Consider the following 21,900-nt stretch of genomic DNA (forward strand, 5'->3'; position numbering starts at 1 on the left):
CATTTACAAAATAAAAAAATTCATACATGGACAGCACAATTTACATTTATAAAAAATAATTTGTAAGTGCAAAACAATTCGTAAATACACAAATCCAATTCGTAAATTCAAAAAATGATTCATAAATACACAAATTCAATTAGTAAGTTTAAAACGATTTATAAATACACATTAAATTTGTACATTTAAAACTCGATTCATAAATACTCAAATCCAATTCATAAATTCAAAACATGATTCAAAAAATACACAAATCCAATTCGTAAATTCACAACGTGATTCATAAATACACAAATCCAATTCATAAATTCAAAACATGATTCATAAATACACAAATCCAATTCGTAAATTCAAAACACAATTCAAAAAATACACAAATCCAATTCGTAAATTCACGACGTGATTCATAAATACACAAATCAATTCGTAAATTCACGACGTGATTCATAAATACACAAATCTAATTATTAAATTCAAAACACGATTCATAAATACACAAATTCAATTCGTAAATTCACGACGTGATTCATAAATACACAAATCCAATTCGTAAATTCACGACGTGATTCATAAATACACAAATCCAATTCGTAAGTTCAAAACATGATTCATAAATACACAAATCCAATTCGTAAGTTCAAAACATGAATCATAAATACACAAATCCAATTCGTAAATTCAAAACGCGATTCATAAATACACAAATCCAATTCGTAAATTCAAAACAGCATTCATAATGCACAAATCCAATTCATAAGTTTAAAAAACGATTCATAAATACAAAAATCAAATTCGTATATTCAAAACATGATTTATAAATAACCATCTACTTAATTTGGCAAAAATATTTAGGATTTTTACTTGTGAATTTGTATTTATGAATTGTGTTTTGAATTTACAATTTGGATTTTGTAAATGTGAATTGTGCTGTGCATGTATGAATTTTGTTTTGTAAATATATTATTTTTGAGACTGATCTGGCTCCATAGAGAAGAGCCTTGGCATTAATGTCCTCCACTGTGCTTGAATGTAGATTTCAGGATTTGGATTCACCAGCACCTTCCCTTCAGACAAAATAAGGATATCTTTGAAATACTAGGCATCACTGTTGATGCACTGGATGAACACACAGAGATTCCTGTCAGCATAGAGGAGGAGGATGACAAGTACAAGATGTCCCTCAGTCCTGACAACATGGAAACTCCAGCCACTGATTCTGACAATAGTATTTGGATGCAGACTTCATGATGCAAGTTGAGATTGCATCACTCAGAGATGCAATGTCAGACACTCAATGGAGCTAGTGACGTCGGTTAGGTGAGCCCATTAAAAAGCATTGCATACACCTCACATTGCATCTGCACCAGGTCTGCATCCAGACCCCTCTCCAATAGGAAGTTCTGTCTTCTGCCAGAGGCTCAAAAAGCAAATTTGCTTTTTTTTTTAGAGCTCTATGACTTGCTACATGCAATGCCTGGTCAGGACTACAGACTTTAAGAACAAAGTAGGAAAAGTATTCTTTACTTTTGCGCATCTTCGCACTCTTGCAAATCCTTGTGCATCGATAGATTTGCTCTTCAGTGTTTGGACTCTCAGTAGTGATTATTAAACCACACTGAACTGAGCTAAATTGAACTGAACTTATAACACTGAAAACTGTTTCAATTTTCTACGATCATCTATGTGAAGCTGCTTTGACACAATCTACATTGTAAAAGCGCTATACAAATGAAGGTGAATTGAACTGAATTGAACTCTCCATGGTCAAGTTTACTCTCAGAAGGGAGACTGTATATACCACTTACGATACGCTGACTGAGAGCTTCCAAAAATACTAAGCGCCCGGAGTATGGTTGCTGACTATGTCCACTCCTTAATGAAAACATTGTACCAATCTTGTGATGGTACCTTCCTTCAGATTAATTTAAGCTGAATCGTAACAAACAAATTTCTTCAACAAGACAGTGACTTAACTAAGCTTAAATGTTTCTGCATGTGTTTATATCTCAACCCTACTGAGTACTTTTGGGATATGTTGGAATGAGGCATTCATGTCATGGATGTACAGCTGACAAACACTGTAAAAAAAATCATGTCAATATTGATTTAAGGCAGTTCAAGGTAAAAGGGGGAGCAATGCAGTTCTAGAAGACAAGTGGCCCAATGTGTAAAAACATTCTTCAAATTATATAGTATTTCTTCTGTTGTCCAGTTTTGGTGAGCCCAAATGAATCATAGCATCAGTCAGGCCCATAGCCAAGGGGGTTCCCTGACAAAGGACCAGAACATGAGCTTATTTGTCCTATATTGACTGCTATGCCATCATGGTGAAAATAACCCATTGAAAAAGACTTTAAGACCTAGCAGAATCCTCTGTTGGCTGTCGCTTCGCTGTGACTTCTGCTGGTTAGTTTTAGCCAGCGGTGTAGCGGACATTTTACACGGAGAGACATGGTACGGCCCTGGTTTTTTCAAATGCATTTTCTCATTAAAATTTAATAATTCAATAGAAAATGAGGCATATAATTGCAAGAAGGTCCACCTTTTGCGAGAAAAGAACCACCCCTTTCACCTGGCTGGCTATGGGCCCGCCAGTGAACTGTTCTCAATTGACAGAAGTTGCACTGGTGTAATTTTTTAGACATTTTATGGTGACATATGTTTTGGTTAAATACACAGTTGAAAAGTATTTTGGCTGCTTGTTCAAACTACTTATTTAAAATTAGCTGACTCAATAAAAATCCTACGCTTAATAATCTTATGGGACAACTTAATTGTTTAATGTTCAATCCACTTAATTTTTTTAAAACAATTAAGTAAACTTAATCAACTTGTGTTGGAACAACATGAAGGAGTTGTGTGGAACCCAGCATCATTCTCCATTACAGTGCACAACACCCCAAAATTAAATTCAAAACTCTACTAATATATTTAGGTGTAAAGGAAATATTTACATTTTACTTTGTATCATTAATGTAACAATAGGTTAAACAGAAATATGTAAACTCTAAAAAGCAGTTAAATGTCCTAAAATATATAAAAAAAACATTTTCCTTTCTTTATTAAATGATTATTTCACACTAACTCCCAAACAAATGGCCATAAAATGGCCAGTTTTTGACATTTATGAACCTAAAAATCCCCTTTAATAAACCCTTGACAGCTTATTTAGGACCTAAAAACCAACCGTGGCATAGTTAAAAACAATTAAGAAATAAAAGTTTGAACAATTCCTCAACCCCTGTTAAAACACCTGTTAGACAAAACGCCGAGCGTATAAAAGCAGCAGGAATTTGTTTGGTCTGACATAAATGACAACTAGCTGGATTTGAATAGAGCTGCTGCCAACACGTCATCGTGTGATGCTCAAACACATTCACACCTCATCTTCTGGTCCTCCAGCAGACTCTACCTTCTTGTCGCTCCAGCAGCCCTCGTTGTCTGCCTGAACTCTCACCCTGGTGGTCGGGAAATGTCAAAGAGAGGCCCGTGCCGCAGCAAGGGGGCGTTACGGGGGAAAAACAATTGCCTTTATTGTTATATTTTCACGCAATTCGCATTTTCTTAGTCTCGCCGCTGGAATAAGCCTGAAAAACGAGCAGCGCGCGCGCCGAGCGACCGCCAGTGTAGCATCCGCCGTGGACTGCTGTTCGCATCCTTCATCTGTCTCGCCTCGTATTGCAATCATTGCCAAACATGTGAGTAGCAAAACCGCAGCCGAATTGTTCTGCAGTAACCCAAACGTGTTTCGATGCTGATGCTGGTACATCGCGGGCTCGGTCGCAGCCTGCTCTCATTCATCTAATTAGTTTGCGTGAATGTGCTGTGCTTGATACACAATAGTTACTAGCATCCAGCTGCAAACGGTTAGTGGTAGTGCAACAGCAGCGTCGATACAAAGGCTGGAGCATATAGCGAGCCATCATCTCCTTCAACGCTGCAAGTGTTGCTTTTACGGGCTCCACTTGTGCTCTGCTTTACTGTTTAGCATTAGAAAAGCTAGTCCTGCAGATTTCGTGTGCCATTTCTCCGCTTTTTATAGCTGAATCTTGGCGGCGAGGTGCTGTGAGACGTTCAAGTTGCATCTGTTTGTCAGTCAGTGTCTATTCGGAAGACATGCTGCACGACATTTGGATGGATGTACGATTTATTGCGTAAACTGCAAATAAAAAAGCACATATTTTTTAGGTGTTTAGTAGTGCTTGATAGACCTCAGAGATTCGGATGTGGATTTTAGGTTTACTGTGCAAACTGCTGAGAGGTACGATACATGTGGCCTGATGTTATGAACTGACATACTCGTATTGATTTTGAATTGAATAGCTAAAAGAGATCAAAAATTGAACTAATTCTATTCTATTTTGCATTGTAGCTTTATTTTTCCTGTCTATATGGCACCGCTATGTTGTGTGTGTCAGTTTGTGGGCTTGTTGAAAGCAACTTCATAAGTGGGCCTTCATGTGCATGACAAACTTTATGAATGAACTGCACATCTCTGGAAATTAAGCTGGCACAAATTTAAAAATGTTATTTTGTACAAGTATTATTATTTATATTACAACTTATCATGTCTGCTTTGTTAACGAAACAATCATTCTTAATTTAATATTTTGTATTTGCATTTTATTTTATATGCATTTAACATCAGGCTACTTGGGCATTCATGAATGTTTGAATCTTTCCATATGTAATATTTGCAATTTAGAATTTGATTTGAGTTTAAAAGATTAGACAACACAGTCATTTGTATGTAATAAACTTATCATATGCTTGTCATTATTATTATATTCAATCTTTATAATTTTATGCTCATTCTTGTTATTAATTAAACATTGGAAGTTCTTGTTTTTAAAACAAGCACTCCGAGAACTAGATTAAAATGAGAAGAACATGTTACATGTTTAAATGTATGCATGTTTCAGATATTCAGTAAGCATTGACTTGTGTTTAGTAATGTGGAGTAGTATCATCCATTGTGAGAGCTTCTGAAGTGGTCTGTCATTGAGAGATGGATCCACAAAATCTTTTATTAACCTGTGACTAATTTTTCTGATGAAGTGAGCAGTGCTTTTAAATGTCCACTACTTTGTATTTGTAAGTATTTGTAATTTATAGACACAAACATTTACAGTTTTACATAGTTTTATTAAATTCAGAGTCTGTGTTTGAAACCTTATTTCAGTGTGCATGATTAACATGCTTTTTTCTTATTTTAAAGCTGCAGTATGTAACTTTTGCCACTCTGTCTGCTTGTAAATAAAGCTGCATGCATCTTGGGGAAGAGCATTTTAGCCGGAGCTATTTCTCTGTTTATAACAGACGTAAAATCAGTGAAACACACACAGTTTAAGCCACTTGTAATGATTTAGGGCAAAACAAAAACATGGTTTGTATTAGGGTTGCACGGTTTACCGGTACTATGGTAGTATCGCGTTTCTATGGCTCCAAAATACTGGCGGTGCCACTGTAGTTTGTAAACGGTAGTATCGTCTTTAACGGTCTATCTACAATAGATAATGTTGCATGTGGAGAAGTCACTGAAATGCTCACACGTTTGTGCAACACTAGTCTATTTTATTTAATAGTCTGTGAAGCCCTTTAAGGTTGCACATTTTCTGATGTTTGCTGACAAGTCAAACGCACATCTGAATCGGTTCATTTCTGTTCCTGTCAATATAATTTAGTAGATGCAATAACAGCAACAATCTCTTAAAAAGAACGACTCACAAAGTGAAATTTTGAATTACTTTGGATTGTTAACTGATAAGACTGAAAAAAAAAAACAATAGATGAAAACCCCAAAATAGCAACAGGAAACACTTAAACAATTTTTGACCACCTCATATAGCCCTTTTTTTTTTGTAACAAATTTCGTTTAGTATAATTTGTATCTTTATTTTAATGTATTTTTTGTTGGTCAGTTATTTACAAAATAAACAAAAAGAACTAATACATTTTAGGTGAAGTGACATGCAAGTAATAAGTTGTTAATACATTTTTTCAATAATAAGGGAATTATGAATAAAATGCAGGTAGACCTATTATAACATTAAATATATAGTATTTCTGACCATTTTTTGTATAATTTGAGTTATAAATGACAGCATCGCTATACTATTTGGTATCACGATACTTCAGCTGGTATAGTATCGTAAGATGAATTAATGGTATCGCGACAACCCTAGTTTGTATCGGCTAATTAAGAATCAAAACATTCTGCATCTTTAAGATCATGCTTAATGTATTTTCTGAAGACCTGATAGAAATAAACCACAGATTTGTATCCATGAATGGTTCTAAAATCATGTATAGGAATCAAAAATGAAACAAAGCTGGTGGTCATTCAACACCTAAAAATAAAGTAATAATGACACCTGTTGTCACAGTAACACAGCAGTGTATAAATATGTTGGTCTGTCGTCTGTGCTTATAGAGGTGTTTGTGTAATTTAGGTCCAGATGGACTCATAACAAAATCGCTTATCAATTTTTGGCTTGCTATGTTCTTTTTTAGTTATGCAAATGCAAAATGTGAACTTCTTTTGTGGTGGGATCATTTACATTTGCGTTATTTTTATGGCAATACATTAAACACGAATGAACCAGACCCAAAAGCAATTTTCTTTTGGATATTTGAAGACACTTGAAATATAAGTTATCAGTTATTAGACAATCTTTCTTCAAGTAGCTGTATCTGTGCTCATCTTACAGACTGAAGGCGACACTGTAAGCTGTTTCCTGCTTTTCACATGAGAATAAGATTCCCAGTATAAAGTAATTACATATTATTTATCCCATGGGAGTCAGAGGAGAGCATCTTCATTCTCCGTGTTTTAATCACTGTAGTTTTTGAAAATGAGGACAGTATACTCAGAGGATTGTTCATCAAGTCATGTTCCCTTTCTCTCTTTTATAGGAGAAATGAAACATTTGTGCACTGGGACTGGATGCTTTCACTAGCACAACCCACTTCCGCCATGACACCCAGCAGAGGATTCTGGGATTGACGCAAGCATCACTCCCACTGATGGCCTGGATCAGGTGAGCTTCTCTTTATGCACTATTTATAAGACAGTTATAAATGTCTTGCTTAATAAAGGGATAGTTGACCTAACACTGGAAATTCTGTCATCTTTTACTTGTCCATCACTTGTAAAAAAAAACAGTTTGAGCTGTTCTGTTGACAGTTCTGTTGAGCACAAAAGAATAAAGGAAAACTGATGGAAGTGGGAAGCAAACCTTGGGAGAAACTAGGGTCAGTCAGGGCGACCAATTCTCTTGAGAATGATGAATGTCCGTCACGTCTAAGGCCCCGTTTACACTAATACGTTTTAGTTTTGAAACGGTGTTTTAGAATGAAAATAATCCACGTCCACACTGGCATTTCACCTAGCGTTTCTGAACAACTCTCTGTCCACACTACACCGCTGGAAACGCACATCAAGTGACCACACATACACATTGGCATGCACTACAGCGTATGACAGCGTCTGAGCTCCCGGCAGTCAGCGAGTGCTTTGAGCACACCTCTCCAGATGAGAACAGCGCACGTCAGACAGTTCATCAAGGATCTTCCAACCGAGGCTCATTTTGAAAACGTTGTCCCGTGGACGTTTCTGGAGACTGCGAATTATGTAGCCAGGGGTATGTATGGCTGCATTTAATTTTTTAAGCGAATGCTACGGGGTGGTATGACGCTGTTCCTTTTCGCACTTACCGGCTGACCACTAACCTCCGTGTGGAGGGCTTTCCCACCACAACCAGTTTGTCCAGTTAGCTCGTCATGTGGTAAAATCCGAAAACGTGGTAAAAAAATCAGACAAGGGCTTTTCTCTTTCTGGACTGCTTTTGTAAATTGTTGGTTGGGTTTAGGGAAGTAAGTGGGTGGGCGGGTCAATCGGTAAAACTGGTTGGGTTTAGGGAAGAAGGAGGGTGGGTCGGCCGATTGGCCGGTCGCCAAGTCAACCATTCAGTCAGTCAGACAGACAGACGGTCGTTTGACAGTGGCCTCTGGTGGGTTTACGCGAGAACAGCGCAGGCTGGAACAGCACTCGGCGAGAGACGTTCGAGATGTGAAAAAATGCACACAGTGGCCTTTTGCGGATTCGCGAAAACAAAAGCTGCAAAAATACGTACCTCCCGGGACGTATTTCACGGTTTCCAGAAACGTCCATGGGCCTACAGAATGAGCCTGGGTTGGGATCTTCCGCTGGATTTCATCTTATTAAAGTTGTAAAATGTGATATTTAATTCATCTTGTCTCTATCTATCGACTCTTTGGTCTTTTGAATCTATTACTTGTTCTCAGGTAACGTGTTTCTGCTGAGCGCAAAGATAAGTTAATATATTAATTTATATAACCACATACACTGATTCTGCATATTTGACTGATTGCTTGCCTTTATTTCCTATAATGTAAAAACTTATTTTATGCTAGACTTTTATAATGGCCGTTATTGATTATTAAAACTGATATTCAGTGTAAGGGACGGGGTATGTTTCTTATTTTTTCAAAGAAAATGAAAGGAGGATGTTAAAGGCTCCATTATGTTATAAATATGCATACAGTGAACATGACGGTCATATAAATATGTAGCTACACGATGCCTCAACATTTTTGGTGTCTGTTAAGTTAATATCAAAATGAAAATAGGGTGTTCATTATATTTTCATTTTATTATTGATAGTGAAACAACGTAGCCAGGGTGATGTGAATGAGGTTATAAAGTAGCCTACACTGTTCCCCTCTGAATATTTACCCGTCGTGTCCTCTGGAGTTTGTTTTCCATATCAAACTTGCAAAGTCTGAACTTTAGGAAAGAGCTCAAGACTGAACCTTGTGTACTTATTATTGAGGAAAGAGCCCCAATCAGAAAGGCGAATGTCTCCAGCCATGCCATGTCTCCATTTTCCCCCATCCGCACTGGAAGCAGCATCATTTTAAAATAAAAACGGCCTCTTCAGCATTTTCAAAACTCTCTGTTTTCAGGGCTCGAAAACTCCGGGGTAGTGTGGATGGAATGTGTAACTGTAGCAAATCTTCTGCATTTTAAATCTAAAACCTTTTAGTGTAAACAGGGCCTAAGTATGTCACTGGGCAGGTGTTCAGACTAGCTGACAGTATAATGCAGAGCCTTATCTGTCACTGAGGTCTTAGCAGAAATCAGTCTTGTGCTCTTGATTCATTGATGACCATGACAACCATCTGCTCTAGATAAGTGCCGGATCCAAGATTATGTGAACCTCAGAATAAGGAGAAACTGACACACTTACATGAGCATAGATGCCGTTTAAATTACGGAGTGTTCTTGGAAAGTGTTCAAGCTCAGTTTGAACTTCAGCATGTCATCCTGACCAAATTTCATGTGTTATTCAGTAATACATTTTAAGGAAAGCTGGAAGTCTGTAACCACTGACTCATAGTATTTGCTTTTACTATGAAAGTCAATGGTTATAGGTTTTCAGCTTTCTTCAAAGTATCTTTTTTGTTTGTTCAACAGAAGAAAGAAACTCACTGTTTTTTTTTTGCAAGTGAAGGGTGAGTAAATGAATTTCCAGTTTTGGGTAATCTATCCCTAATTCTCAACTGACCCGTTTGCTGCTCCTGCTTAAGGTTTCAGCTGTCCTGCTGAAGCTATGGGGAGCTGCTGGAGCTGTCTATACAGAGACGCCATCCAAGACAACCATCTCAACAAATTCAAGGTGGGTTTAATCTGTTCACTCTTAGAATTTGCAAAAACAAATCTTTCTGTGGCATAAATTTGGCATCGTTCTAACCGGTTTTGTTTGACAGGTGACTAATGTGGACGATGAGGGAAATGAGTTGGGCTCAGGAACCATGGAGCTCACGCAGACTGAGCTCATTCTGCACACACGCAAACGGGATGCCATCCGGTGGCCATACCTGTGCCTGCGTCGATACGGCTATGATTCCAACCTCTTCTCTTTCGAGAGCGGCCGCCGTTGTCAGACAGGACAAGGTGAGATGATGCTAAATTCTGAATTGTTTGTATAACAAATACCAACATGGGCCCATTCTGAAAATGTCCCCATATACCTTTCTGGAGATCGCGAATTATGTAGCTATAAGTAAGTATGGCTGCATCAACGAACGGTACGGGGTGGTATGATGCCGTTCCTTTTCACGCATACCAGCTTATTGCTTACCTCTGTATGGTGTATGGACGGCTTTCCCTCTGTTACCAGTTTGTCCAGTTAGCTCGCCATGTATGTCAGCGGACTTGAGATGCAGAGAGTTGACCACGGGTCAATCGGTGCTTTTAAAAACACTATTGGTTGGGTTTAGGGAAGAAGGAGGGTGGGTCAGTCGATCGGTCTGTCATTCAGTAAGTCAGTTAGTCAGCCGTCAGCGGCCACTGGTGGATTTACGTGAGAACAGCAGGTGTGAATGGCACTCGCCAGAGAAATTTGAGATTTGTAAAAGCCCACACATCGGCCTCTGATGGATTCGTGAAAAAAAATTGCAAAAACGTTTAGCTCCTGGGATGTATTTGGCATGCTCCAGAAATGTATATAGAGCTACATTTTCAGCCTGAGTTGACAAATACTCATGTGATTGTTGTACTTTGCTCAGAGATGTTTGCCTTGATGTTTGTCACTGTCAATATGAACAGTACTCAGTGGATCTAAATCAACTTTTCATCAAAGTTATCCAAAGTCTATTGATCAACACCCATTTTTGTCTTATGATGATTTTAAAAATCTTGTAGTTATTTAAATTTAGATGTTCTCATCCAAGATTTGTAACAGTGTCTCCATATTTGGTTTAAAACCAACTACTTAAAGAAAGTGTTTCAGTCTCTGATATTGAATAGTTATTAAGAAGTATAAGGGTTTACCAGTTGCGTTAAAAGGTTAGTTCACCCAAAAATAAAAATTCTGTTATTAATTACTCACCCCCATGTCATTACAATCTCCAGACACCTACTTTCAACTTCACAACACATTTTAAGTTAATTTAGATTTTTTTGGTGAAATCTGACTCTCTGACATCAACGGATCTGAGACATTAGAGGTCCAGAAAAGGAACCAAAAACATTCCATCCTACTAGTGGTTAAACTGGAGTCATTTGAAGCGTCAAGAACACATTTGTGTTGCAAAAACCTAAAAAAAGCCGTTTGCATCAACTTTTGAACATTTACTATGGTCAATACACACATATTTACAACGCATATTATATAAATGTAATATAAATTATATTTAATATAATACAAATAAAAAATATAATTTAATATAATTCATTCATTCATTAATTTTCTTTTCGGCTTAATCCCTTTATTAATGCGGGGTCGCCACAGTGGAATGAACCACCAACTTATCCAGCACATGTTTCACGCAGCGGATGCCCTTCCAGCTGATACTCATCACTGGAAAACATCCACACACATACACTACGGACAGTTTAGCTTTCCCAATTCACCTATACCACATGTTTTTGGACTTGTGGGGGAAACCGGAGCACCCGGAGAAAACCCACCCGAATACGGGGAGAACATGCAAACGCCACACAGAAACGCCAACTGACCCAGCGACCTTCTTGCTGTGAGGCGACTGTGCTACCCACTGCGCCACCGTGCAGCCCAATTTAATATAATATATTTATAAAATAAATTATATATTTTATATATATATATATATTTTTTTTTTATATATAAATTTTTATATATTATTTTATATATTTTTTTTCTATATTTTATAATATTTATATATATATATATATATATATATATATATAATTTACAATTTTTTATGAAATTTTGAAATATCTATATATATATATATATATATATATATATATATATATATATATATATATATATATATATTTCAAAATTTCATAAAAAAATTGTACATTATAAATCTATTTAGTTTAAAATTTGTTGATTATACATTATTTACAAAACCCCTTTTTTGTGCAAAATAGTGTGAGAAGCATTATTGTAGTATTATTGTAGTACCTGTTGCTTTTCCTTTATGTTCGACAGGGATCTTTGCATTCAAGTGCTCTCGTGCAGAAGAGATCTTCAACCTGCTGCAGGAGCTGATGCAATGTAACAGCATCAATGTGGTGGAAGAGCCCATGATCATGACCCGACCCGGCCACGCACCAGAAATGGACATGCCTCGAACTCCACAGACACCCAACAGTGAGCTGAAATATCTACAAAAATAAACATATAGGGTTTCATTTCTACTAGGCATATGACAGGATGAGATTTCCATGACAATTATTGAAGTTTTTTGTTACGTTATACAGTATTATTACAATATAAGTTATAAATTGGATAACACTTTACAATAAGGTCTCATTAGTAAGTGGTACTTAATGCATTAACTAACATTAACAGTGTTACACCTTTTGTGATTGATTTATTTGACATTAGCTAAGAAATGAACAATCAATTTATTTATTTAATAATATTTATTTATTAATTTAAATGAACTACAAACTAACAAAGGGAGTAATATTGTGAAGCATTATTGAACAATAGACCTATAAAGAATATGAAAACTCTTCCATTAATATCTCAGGCATGTCGTAGGCCAGATCAATTGTGAAATATGAATGAGCAGGTCATTTTAATGTACATGAGTGGTTCATTTTAATGTCACATCAATGTATTTTTTTAGCAGCAGAAGTAATGCACACATAACCACATTTAAACACCTAGCGAGCCGTATTTACATATTTTCACACCCCATTCATTAAATGGCTCTCTCAAATTTTTTTTGACTTTTATGTGTTTTTGTAAATGTAGACAAATGACATCAACATATACACTCAGCAGCCACTTTATTAGGTACACTTGTCCAACTCCTCAGTAACGCAATTTTCTAATCAGCCAATTACATGGCAGCAACTTAATGCATTTAGGCATGTAGACCTGGTCAAGACGATTGGCTGCAGTTCAAACTGAGCATCAGAATGAGGAAAAATGGTGATTTAAGTGACTTTGAATGTGGCATGGTTGTTGGTGCCAGACGGGCTGGACTGAGTATTTCAGAAACTGCTGATCTACTGGGATTTTCACACACAACCATCTCTAGGGTTTACAGAGAATGGTCCGAAAAAGAGAAAAAAATCCAGCTAGCGGCAGTTCTGTGGGTGCAAATGCATTGTCGATGCCAGAGGAGGTCAGAGGAGAATGGCCACACTGGTTCGAGCTGATAGAAAGGCAACAGTAACTCAAATAACCACTCGATACAACCGAGGTATGCAGAAGAGCATCTCTGAATCCACAACATGTCAAACCTTGAGGCGGATAGGCAACAGCAGCAGAAGACCACACCGGATGCCACTCCTGTCAGCTAAGAACAGATTGCCTGGTCTGTTGAGAATTTGTTGTCAACAACATGAAAGCACAGATCCATCCTGTCTTGTATTAACGGTGCAGACTGGTGATGTAATGGTGTGGGGAATATTTTCTTGGCACACTTTGGACACATTGGTACCAATTGAGCATTGTGTCAATGCCACAGCCTACCTGAGTATTGTTGCTGACCATGTCCATCCCGTTATGACCACAGTGTACCATCTTCTGATGGCTACTTACAGCAGGATAATGCGCCATGTCATAAAGCGTGAATCATCTCTTGGTCTCTTGGTTTCTTGAACATGATAATGAGTTCACTGTACTCAAATGGCCTCCACAGTCACCAGAGCTCAATCTAATAGAGCCACTTTGGGATGTGGTGGAATGGGAGATTCGCACCATTGATGTGCAGCCGACAAATCTGCTGCAACTGCGTGATGCTATCATGTCAATATGAACCAAAATCTCTGAGAAAAATTTCCAGTACCTTGTTGAATCTATGTCACAAAGGATTAGGGCGGTTCTGAAGGAAAAGGTGGTCCAACCCGGTACTAATAAGATGTACCTAATAAAGTGGCCGGTGAGTGTATATCTTTGTCTAAATATCTTAAGCACTGATATTGTATGCATAGGCTAAATACAGTTTTTGAATTAGAAATACACAGATTTGTTATCCGGATCAAAAATATTAATGACTCATCTTGCACATGACACACATTCACAACAGCACATATTAGCTGATAGGGAGGATGACCTCATTGTCACCTGCTTATGTGTGTTGTGTTCTGGTCTGTTTGTGCAGCCCCTGCCTTCCCGATGCAGGGTTTTCCTAATGGATACCCAGGATACCCAATCAGTGCAGACTCATCGCAGCCCTCTCTCACCAACGACCACAGACACAGCCTCATGGGACTCGATGACCAAGTGAGATCACACACCTGCCTGTGCACACATACACACACTTGCCACGTGAAGTGAACCAAATGCTCAAGCAGGATTGCATTTGCAGACACAAAATATAAAAAAAATCAAATATTGACAGGAAAAAACTTCTTTTTAGACAATTTTGCAATAGGAAAGTTTTCCCAATTTTGAGAATTCTGTCATAAACGATCATTTGTAATTTACTATTTCATAAAATGCTAATTTTAAAATATGAAATAAATATAAATGTGAACAATACACAGTGTATCCAATATATTAGTATATACATTGTATACTGTTATATAAAATAATAACAATAAAAATAAGTGAAGTTTATTTATATTTTTCGAGAGGATCACATGCTCATGATTGGTCACAGCTGGTCCCGCATCAGCTTACAATTGATTCACCAATCAGATGATTCCTAACTCACTATAAATCACCAGTTTTCTTTTCTCATTATCTTTGTCTTGAAGAATCCCCCTGTACCCACCCCTACTCCCCCTCCTTTTCAAATGGGCGACACAGTGGCCCAGTGATTAGCACTGTTGCCTCACAGCAAGAATGTCTCTGGTTAAAGTCCCTACTAAACCAGTTGACATTTCTGTTTAGAGTTAGCTCGTTCTCCCCGTGCTGAACTTGAAATCGAACATACCAAATTGAAACCATAGCCAAACTCTTAGCAAGCATACATCTCTCCTTAGCCATCCTATATCTGTCATTAGCCAGAAATAAGTTGGGGGAGTTCATCTAGATCTACCTGAGCTTAAACTCCCCTCTCACCCTGCAAATGGGATAGAGCCCAGGGCTCGAGGATCTCATAAACTCAGGGCTGTCTCCCTGAACAGAATGCCAAACAAGCTTTATCAATCATCAGCTAAGTGTGAACTCTTGAAATAGATGTAGATGTGTTTCCTCAATTTAATACACAGGCAGTATTATGGCTAGTAAAAAAATATTTATAGTTATATTTATAGTAATATTTATAGTAATATTTATTATATTTTGACTTGTGACCTGTAAACCATGAATGAAGATGATCATGATAAATAGCATATATTTACATAGAGCTCTTGCAGCTGTAATTGACTTGGTGTTGTTTACATCCAAATGAGCCTCAACATTATACGTCTGGCTGTTCTGAAAGCTTCTGCTCAACCAGTCAGTGACTCTGGAGGCAGCATCTAAACAAAAGTGATTTCAGAAAGACTTGTTCTGAGATGGAATAATGATTTAATGTAGAACAAAATAGAGCTTTCATGATAACTAAGGGAATATTTCTATACTGCAATACTAATCTCTTGCTAGAAATGCCATCAAAAGTGGAAACTCACAAAACTGTACATTTACAGACCAAACGGCAACAACATAGTACTTCCAGATGCCATCTTTATGCATGAGATTGTGGGATGGATGTCAAAATATTAAAAAAAAAAATACATTAGATTAGTCAATGCCAATGCCAAATCTGGAACTAGTCTAGTAAAAACTTAATATCATAGTACAAAAAATTGTACACCCAAATGAATTATTATTCAATTTTATAAAAAAAAATAATAAACAGGAGAATTCAAGAGAAACAAAACATTTAGTTGAAGTTTTGTAGTTTGTTATTTGTTTTTGCAATAACTTACTTCAATTTAAGTATATTATTTTTCTATTCCTAAAGATGTTATGTGACCAAACTTTTATTTTAATCGATATAACTGTTTAATACAGTGGTCCCTCGTTATTTGAGTTACATTCTAAAAATAACCAGCAATAGGTTAAATCCATAAAGCAGTCAGCTTTATTTTTTACTTTTAATTATAATAGATGTTTTAAGGCTGTAAAACCCCTCACTACACACTTTATATACTTTTCTCTGACAGGCATTAACATTTTCACACTTTTCTCTCTTGTTTAAACACTCTCAAAGTTCAAACCTTCATAGAAAATTAAGCCCAGTATTATAGAATGAAACCAAAGATCAAAACCATTTGATCTTCATTTATTTATTCCATAATGGCACCCTACAACCGGGTAACTTATACCTTCCTATTGCATGTCCAGAAGTTTAACATTTTGTGCGATGGTTGGCAACTTCCGCTGCCTTTTGGGTGCTACCGCAGGTGCCTTTGACGATGCAGAACGTTTCTTCGACATTGTGGGTTGAAAACTTGCAAACATACAGTAGAGAACTTCAGAGTCACAATGCTAGCGATTAAAGATTCATGTCAATTTGGCAAGCTGAATGCGTTCTGTACTGTACAGGTGACACGGCACGGCACAGGATTGACAATGGTCTACAGCCAATCAGGGTGCAAAACACAATCCGCTGTATAAAAAAGCATGTCAAATTACATGAAAAAAATAAGTAAAACTGCGAGGCTGCAAAAAGTGAATGCTGTTACAGTGAGGGACCACTTTAATACTGTTCACATCAAAGTGCATTATATTTAAATGCACCAAACACTAATGGCTATATCAAAGTCCCTTTAAGGCAAGTCATTTCACTCTACGGCCATCTTTGAAACGCCTCTCGGGCAGTATGCTTGGTCATTCTGTTTGAATGGTGAAACATCAAATTCTCCAAAATTGCTTGCCAAGCCTATGATTGAATTTCATACTTGGAATCATCAATCAAAAATTAAACAACAACCATCTCTTTATTTTAGTTTCTAAACGTCCAAATCACACAAAATATGCAGAAACTCACGTCTGGTCCGAGCCCCTCCCCCAGAGTATCATCAGCCTATAGCTATCAATGATTGGCTCCTGTATTAGAGGGCAGGCTTTTTTCACCATATAGCGATCAATGATTGGCTCCTGTACTAGAAGGTGGGCTTTTTTCACCATATAGCGATAGATGACTGGCTCCTGTATTAGAAGGCAGGCTTTTTTCACCATATCACGATCAATGATTATACTAGTAGGCGGAGCTTTATTCACCATATTGACAGTCACACTTTTCTCCGTTCAAAAAGATACGAGAGACACGTCTTGTGTATTCTATAGTCTTTGGCTATATTCACTGAGAAGTGGACATAGAGAAAATGGGCATTGGCACTATGATCTAATAAATGGCCTGTGACTCACTCTGAGGTTACCTGAGAAGATTACTGTATCACATCTTGTAAACAGAGGCGCAGTAGATCCCCTTTAAAGCTGAGGACTTGCGTCATGACTTGACACTAGAATGCAAAGACTAACAGTGACCTCTGCTTTCTTTGCCAGACCCATACATACGTGAATACGGTCGGCATGGAAACTGACCTGTCGAGCCGTCACTGTGTCCACTCCCTGCCCGAAGTGCGGCCTGCCACCTACCCGGAACCCACAACCACCACCACCACCATACGTGGGGGCCCGGTCCCAGGCCAGCCCGGCATGCACTGCTGCCCGTTGGACGACCCTCACAAAGACCCTCAGGTCTTCCTTCAGCCCGGAGCCCAGGAGGTGAAGTTCATGCTGGGCCCGACCCCAGCACAGCGCCACCTAATGGAGAGAGACAGAGAGCGCCACGTCCCTCACCCTCTCCGAGCGCCAGACGGCAGCTCTGAAACCGAAGGGGAGGAGACTCCTCCTGTACACATGTGCAACACACACTCCTACCACCATTGCCATCATCTGATGCACAGACACCCCAGCATGGAGCCGTGTCCGGAGAGCCAGCTGACCTATGAGAACATCAACGGACTCAGAGGGGCACGAAGGCAAAGGCTGAGTCCCAGCACCGTGTCTCAGTCTCAGTCTTTGGGCTCCAGTAGCAGTAGCAGCACCACGGGCGACTCGCGCACACACACGCATCCGCACTCACTACCACTCACACACACACACGCTTCCTCGCTGCCTCCGCAGGGATACGGCTGTGACCGGGGAATGGTGGCCGCTGGTCATCGGCGCACAGCGTTGCTCAACTACGAAAACCTTCCGTCGCTCCCTCCAGTTTGGGAATATCGTGCGCTCCAGCGGGAGGAAGAAGAGGATCAGGATGAGGACGAGGATGAAGACGAGTATGAGGAGGAAGAGGAAGAAGAGTATGATGAGTATGAGTATTCGGAAGGACCCACTACCCCAAACGGATATCATCAGGAGAGCAGCGGCGGGATTCATCGAGACGCTCTGCAGAACTACGTCAACACAGAACAGGTGCGTTAATGATAGTACAGGCTAATGCATGGAGTCAGTTTGATAAATGTAAGTCAGTGCGTAAAATAGTGATTTCAGAAGTAAATTACTCAAATTTTATACATGGTAAGTTGAATTTAATAAGTGTATTTTTATTGTAAGTATAAGGATGCTGTAATATTAATAATATATAGAAAAAAAGGCAGCAACGTTTTATAGAGAGAATATTCATATTATGCTTTTATCAAAAATATGTATCATGGTATAGGCCATCTTGAAGAGTCTCACCTGTATTATTTAAATAATAATCCAGTTATCATGAGTTTGTAAAATTGATAGGAATTAACATTTTAATATGAATCTAATAAACAAAAATAAATAAATACAATAAAAGCATAATTTTTATAATTATTCTAGTACATGAATAGTAAGTGAAATGAAACATTTTTATATTTAAAGTTACAAAAATGTTAGGTACAAAAAGGCCAATGAAATTTCTAGGGTTAATAAATATACTTATAGTTATGCTTATTATAGTTTATTTCGGCTAAAAACAGTTTTTAATTTTTCAAAACCATTTTAAGGTCAAAATTATTAGCCCCTTTAAGCTAATTTGTTTTCGATAGTCTACAGAACAAACCATCGTTATACAATTAATTACCTAAATACCCTAACCTGCCTAGTTAACCTAATTAACCTAGTTAAGCCTTTAAATGTCACTTTAAGCTGTATAGAAGTGTCTTGAAAAATATCTAGTTAAATATTATTTACTGTCATCATGGCAAAGATAAAATAAATCAGTTATTAGAGATGAGTTATTAAAACTATTATGTTTAGAAATGTGTTGAAAAAATCTGCTCCCCATTAAACAGAAATTGGGGGAAAAAAATAAATGGGCTAATAATTCAACTGTGTATATATAAATATATATACATATACACACACTACCGGTCAGAAGTTTGGGGTCGGATTTTTTTAATGTTATTTTTTTTAAAGAAAATTATTGTTCATCAAGGTGGCATTTATTAAATGTAAAAAAAGTAAATTGTTAAATACTTATAAAATTTTTAAATAACTGCTTTCTTATTGTATGTAGTAATGACTGGGATGTGATTTGTTACCATTAATAATAATAATGAATATTGAGTGATTTTTGAAGGATCATGTGACTGAAAGCTGGAGTAATGAAGCAGAAAATTATTGCATTATTTTACAGTGCAATAACATTTTACAATTTGTACTGTAGTTTTGATGAAATAAATGCAGCCTTGGTGAGCAAGATAAGCTTATTTTAAAACATTTAAAAATCCTACTCACCCCAAACTTTTGACCTGTAGTGTATGTGTATATATATATATATATATATATATATATATATATATATATATATATTATATATATATATATATATATATATATATATATATATATATATATATATATATATATATATATATATATACTCCTGTGAAATTTTATTTTTCAAATATTTCCTGTGATGGGTAAATAAAGGAGAGACATTTTTCTTCTTCTTCAGGATTTAAGTTCAGTATTACTAGCCCCCTTAACAATTTTTTTCTTTTTTTCAATTGGCTACAGGACAAAACACTGTTGTCCAATGACTCGCCAAATAACCCAACTTGCCTAGTTAACATAATTAACCTAGTAAATTGCACTGTAGGTCATTGGTCAAAGAATGTGGGAACCATGTGATAAATGTAAATGCTAACACAGAAATATACTTGTACGCAATCTCCAACAGTTACCACCTCCTACACGTCTACGTCATGCTTGCCCTCCTCACCCTCTCCCACCTGAGAGGGCCAACCGGGTTTTTAACTTCGACTTCAGACGTCAGCGAGCGGGACGCGGCAGCAGCATCTGCGAGCAGCACAGCCGTCACCCTCCTCCACCTCCCTCTCGACAGCTCAACTACATCCAGGTGGACCTGGAGGGGGAACCCTCTGGATGCTCGGGACACGGCGGCGGCGCTCCAGTACCACAGAGACCTCCACCCCTCAAACGGGGCATGGCAGCCGCCGCAGCGCCTCCATCATCCCGCAGAGGAGAGTGTTACGCCGTCATTGACCTAAAGAAAACTGCAGCCATGTCCAACCTCCAGAAGGCTCTCCCTCGGGATGACGGCACCTCGCGGAAAACACGCCACAACAGCACCGACTTGCCTCTGTGAGAGGGAAAAACAGGGACAGAGAGAGCTACAGGTACGCCAGGAATAAAAAAAAAAAAAATAGGGAAAATATGTTCACGAAAGAGAGTTCTGGTGGTATTTTCATCCCACCATTATAGTGAAGCCTCTATTTTCTCATTTTCTACACTCATACCAACTGCTGCTTGATGAAATAGTAACTCGATTGATCTGAGCACTGAGCATTTTATTTATTTTTTTCTCACTTTTTGCGTGGGAAGGTCGGGAGATGATAGTTAATTACTTATTATCAACATGGTTTTTGGCTGCTGACTGGGATTAGGGCCAAAGAATTGGGTTCGGGACAAAAATACTTCATTCAGGAAACAATCAACAGTGTCTTATGCTTTTTTTTAGATTTGCTTCTTTTATGGTTTGTTGATTATTTAAAGGGATAGTTCACTCGAAAATAAAAATAGCAATTGCGAGATGACGAAGATGACGAGATGAGGCTGTTCCTTTACATTCCAGAATATCAACGTAATATTTCGACACTTGAGCAGAACAGACTTGAATGCACCATAAGTGTTTCATAATTATCAAAAGTTTTCATCTAACTGAAGACAAAGTCCTCAACATGATGAAGAAGCTCCAGCAGTTTCTCTCATGTTGTTAGTTTGAGTTTTCATATGTAGCTATGTAGAGGCTGCGATAAAGGTGAAGAGAGCTGATTGTTCAGTTTTTGAACGCCTCTTGATTCTCCAACGCTCAGGAATTGATTCAATCAATTCATTTTGCACTTACCTTTCTCTAATTGTTACTGAGCCTCCCCTAATTTCATAATTCCCATATAAAGCATGGCAAAATAAAGTTTACATTATTAAAAGTAATTCAAAATGCCATCCATAATATCTTTATGGGTTTGCGGTGGTTTTTGAGATGAATAATTTAATGTTTTGAATTCTAAGATCAAGTCTTTGACCCAGACTAAGTATGTTCCTGAAATGTGCTTATTTTGTTCAGTATCTGCTCAAGCACCATTGCCTTTTTTTGCTAATTCCATCTCTTCAGTTATAATTTCCCATCGTCCCAAAAATTTTGAGGACTTAAGGGTCAAAAGGAGAGAGAGTTTAAAACTAAGACTTTCATTGACATAAATATGAATTATTTTCATTGAAAAAAAATATAAATATAATTTATTTGTAGGCAGTTCAAATAGAACGTAAATAAAAAGATGTTATTCTCACATCCCCAAAGTCATAATATACCCGAGAGTGACAATTCTCTGTGAATCCAAGAGTGTATTTATGTACATCTATGTTTTGTAAAGCTACGTAAAGCACCATATGCATATTATTCAGAGGTGAGAATGTGAATTATTTTTTT

The 21,900-nt window shown here is 37.5% G+C and overlaps 1 protein-coding gene across 1 annotated transcript; it reads left to right on the top strand.

The window, feature by feature from the left end:
- The first annotated feature begins 3,537 nt into the window (after positions 1-3,537).
- On the top strand, positions 3,538-21,645 carry frs3 (fibroblast growth factor receptor substrate 3). Its single transcript, XM_056460253.1, has 8 exons — positions 3,538-3,698; positions 6,916-7,040; positions 9,613-9,701; positions 9,793-9,979; positions 12,006-12,167; positions 14,137-14,258; positions 17,475-18,389; positions 20,131-21,645. Exons 3-8 carry the CDS (start codon positions 9,636-9,638, stop codon positions 20,557-20,559), a joined length of 1,881 nt encoding a protein of 626 aa, XP_056316228.1. The 5' UTR covers positions 3,538-3,698; positions 6,916-7,040; positions 9,613-9,635; the 3' UTR covers positions 20,560-21,645.
- Positions 21,646-21,900: the final 255 nt, after the last annotated feature.

This window comes from Danio aesculapii, chromosome 6 (assembly GCF_903798145.1).
Source record: "Danio aesculapii chromosome 6, fDanAes4.1, whole genome shotgun sequence".
NCBI lineage: Eukaryota > Metazoa > Chordata > Actinopteri > Cypriniformes > Danionidae > Danio > Danio aesculapii.

Excerpts from the sequence above, each read along its gene's own strand:
- frs3 (XM_056460253.1), top strand. The coding sequence starts at position 9,636 with ATGGGGAGCTGCTGGAGCTGTCTATACAGAGACGCCATCCAAGACAAC. Across the intron at positions 14,259-17,474 it reads TCATGGGACTCGATGACCAA|ACCCATACATACGTGAATAC; the intron begins GTGAGATCACAC and ends TTTCTTTGCCAG. Across the intron at positions 18,390-20,130 it reads ACTACGTCAACACAGAACAG|TTACCACCTCCTACACGTCT; the intron begins GTGCGTTAATGA and ends AATCTCCAACAG.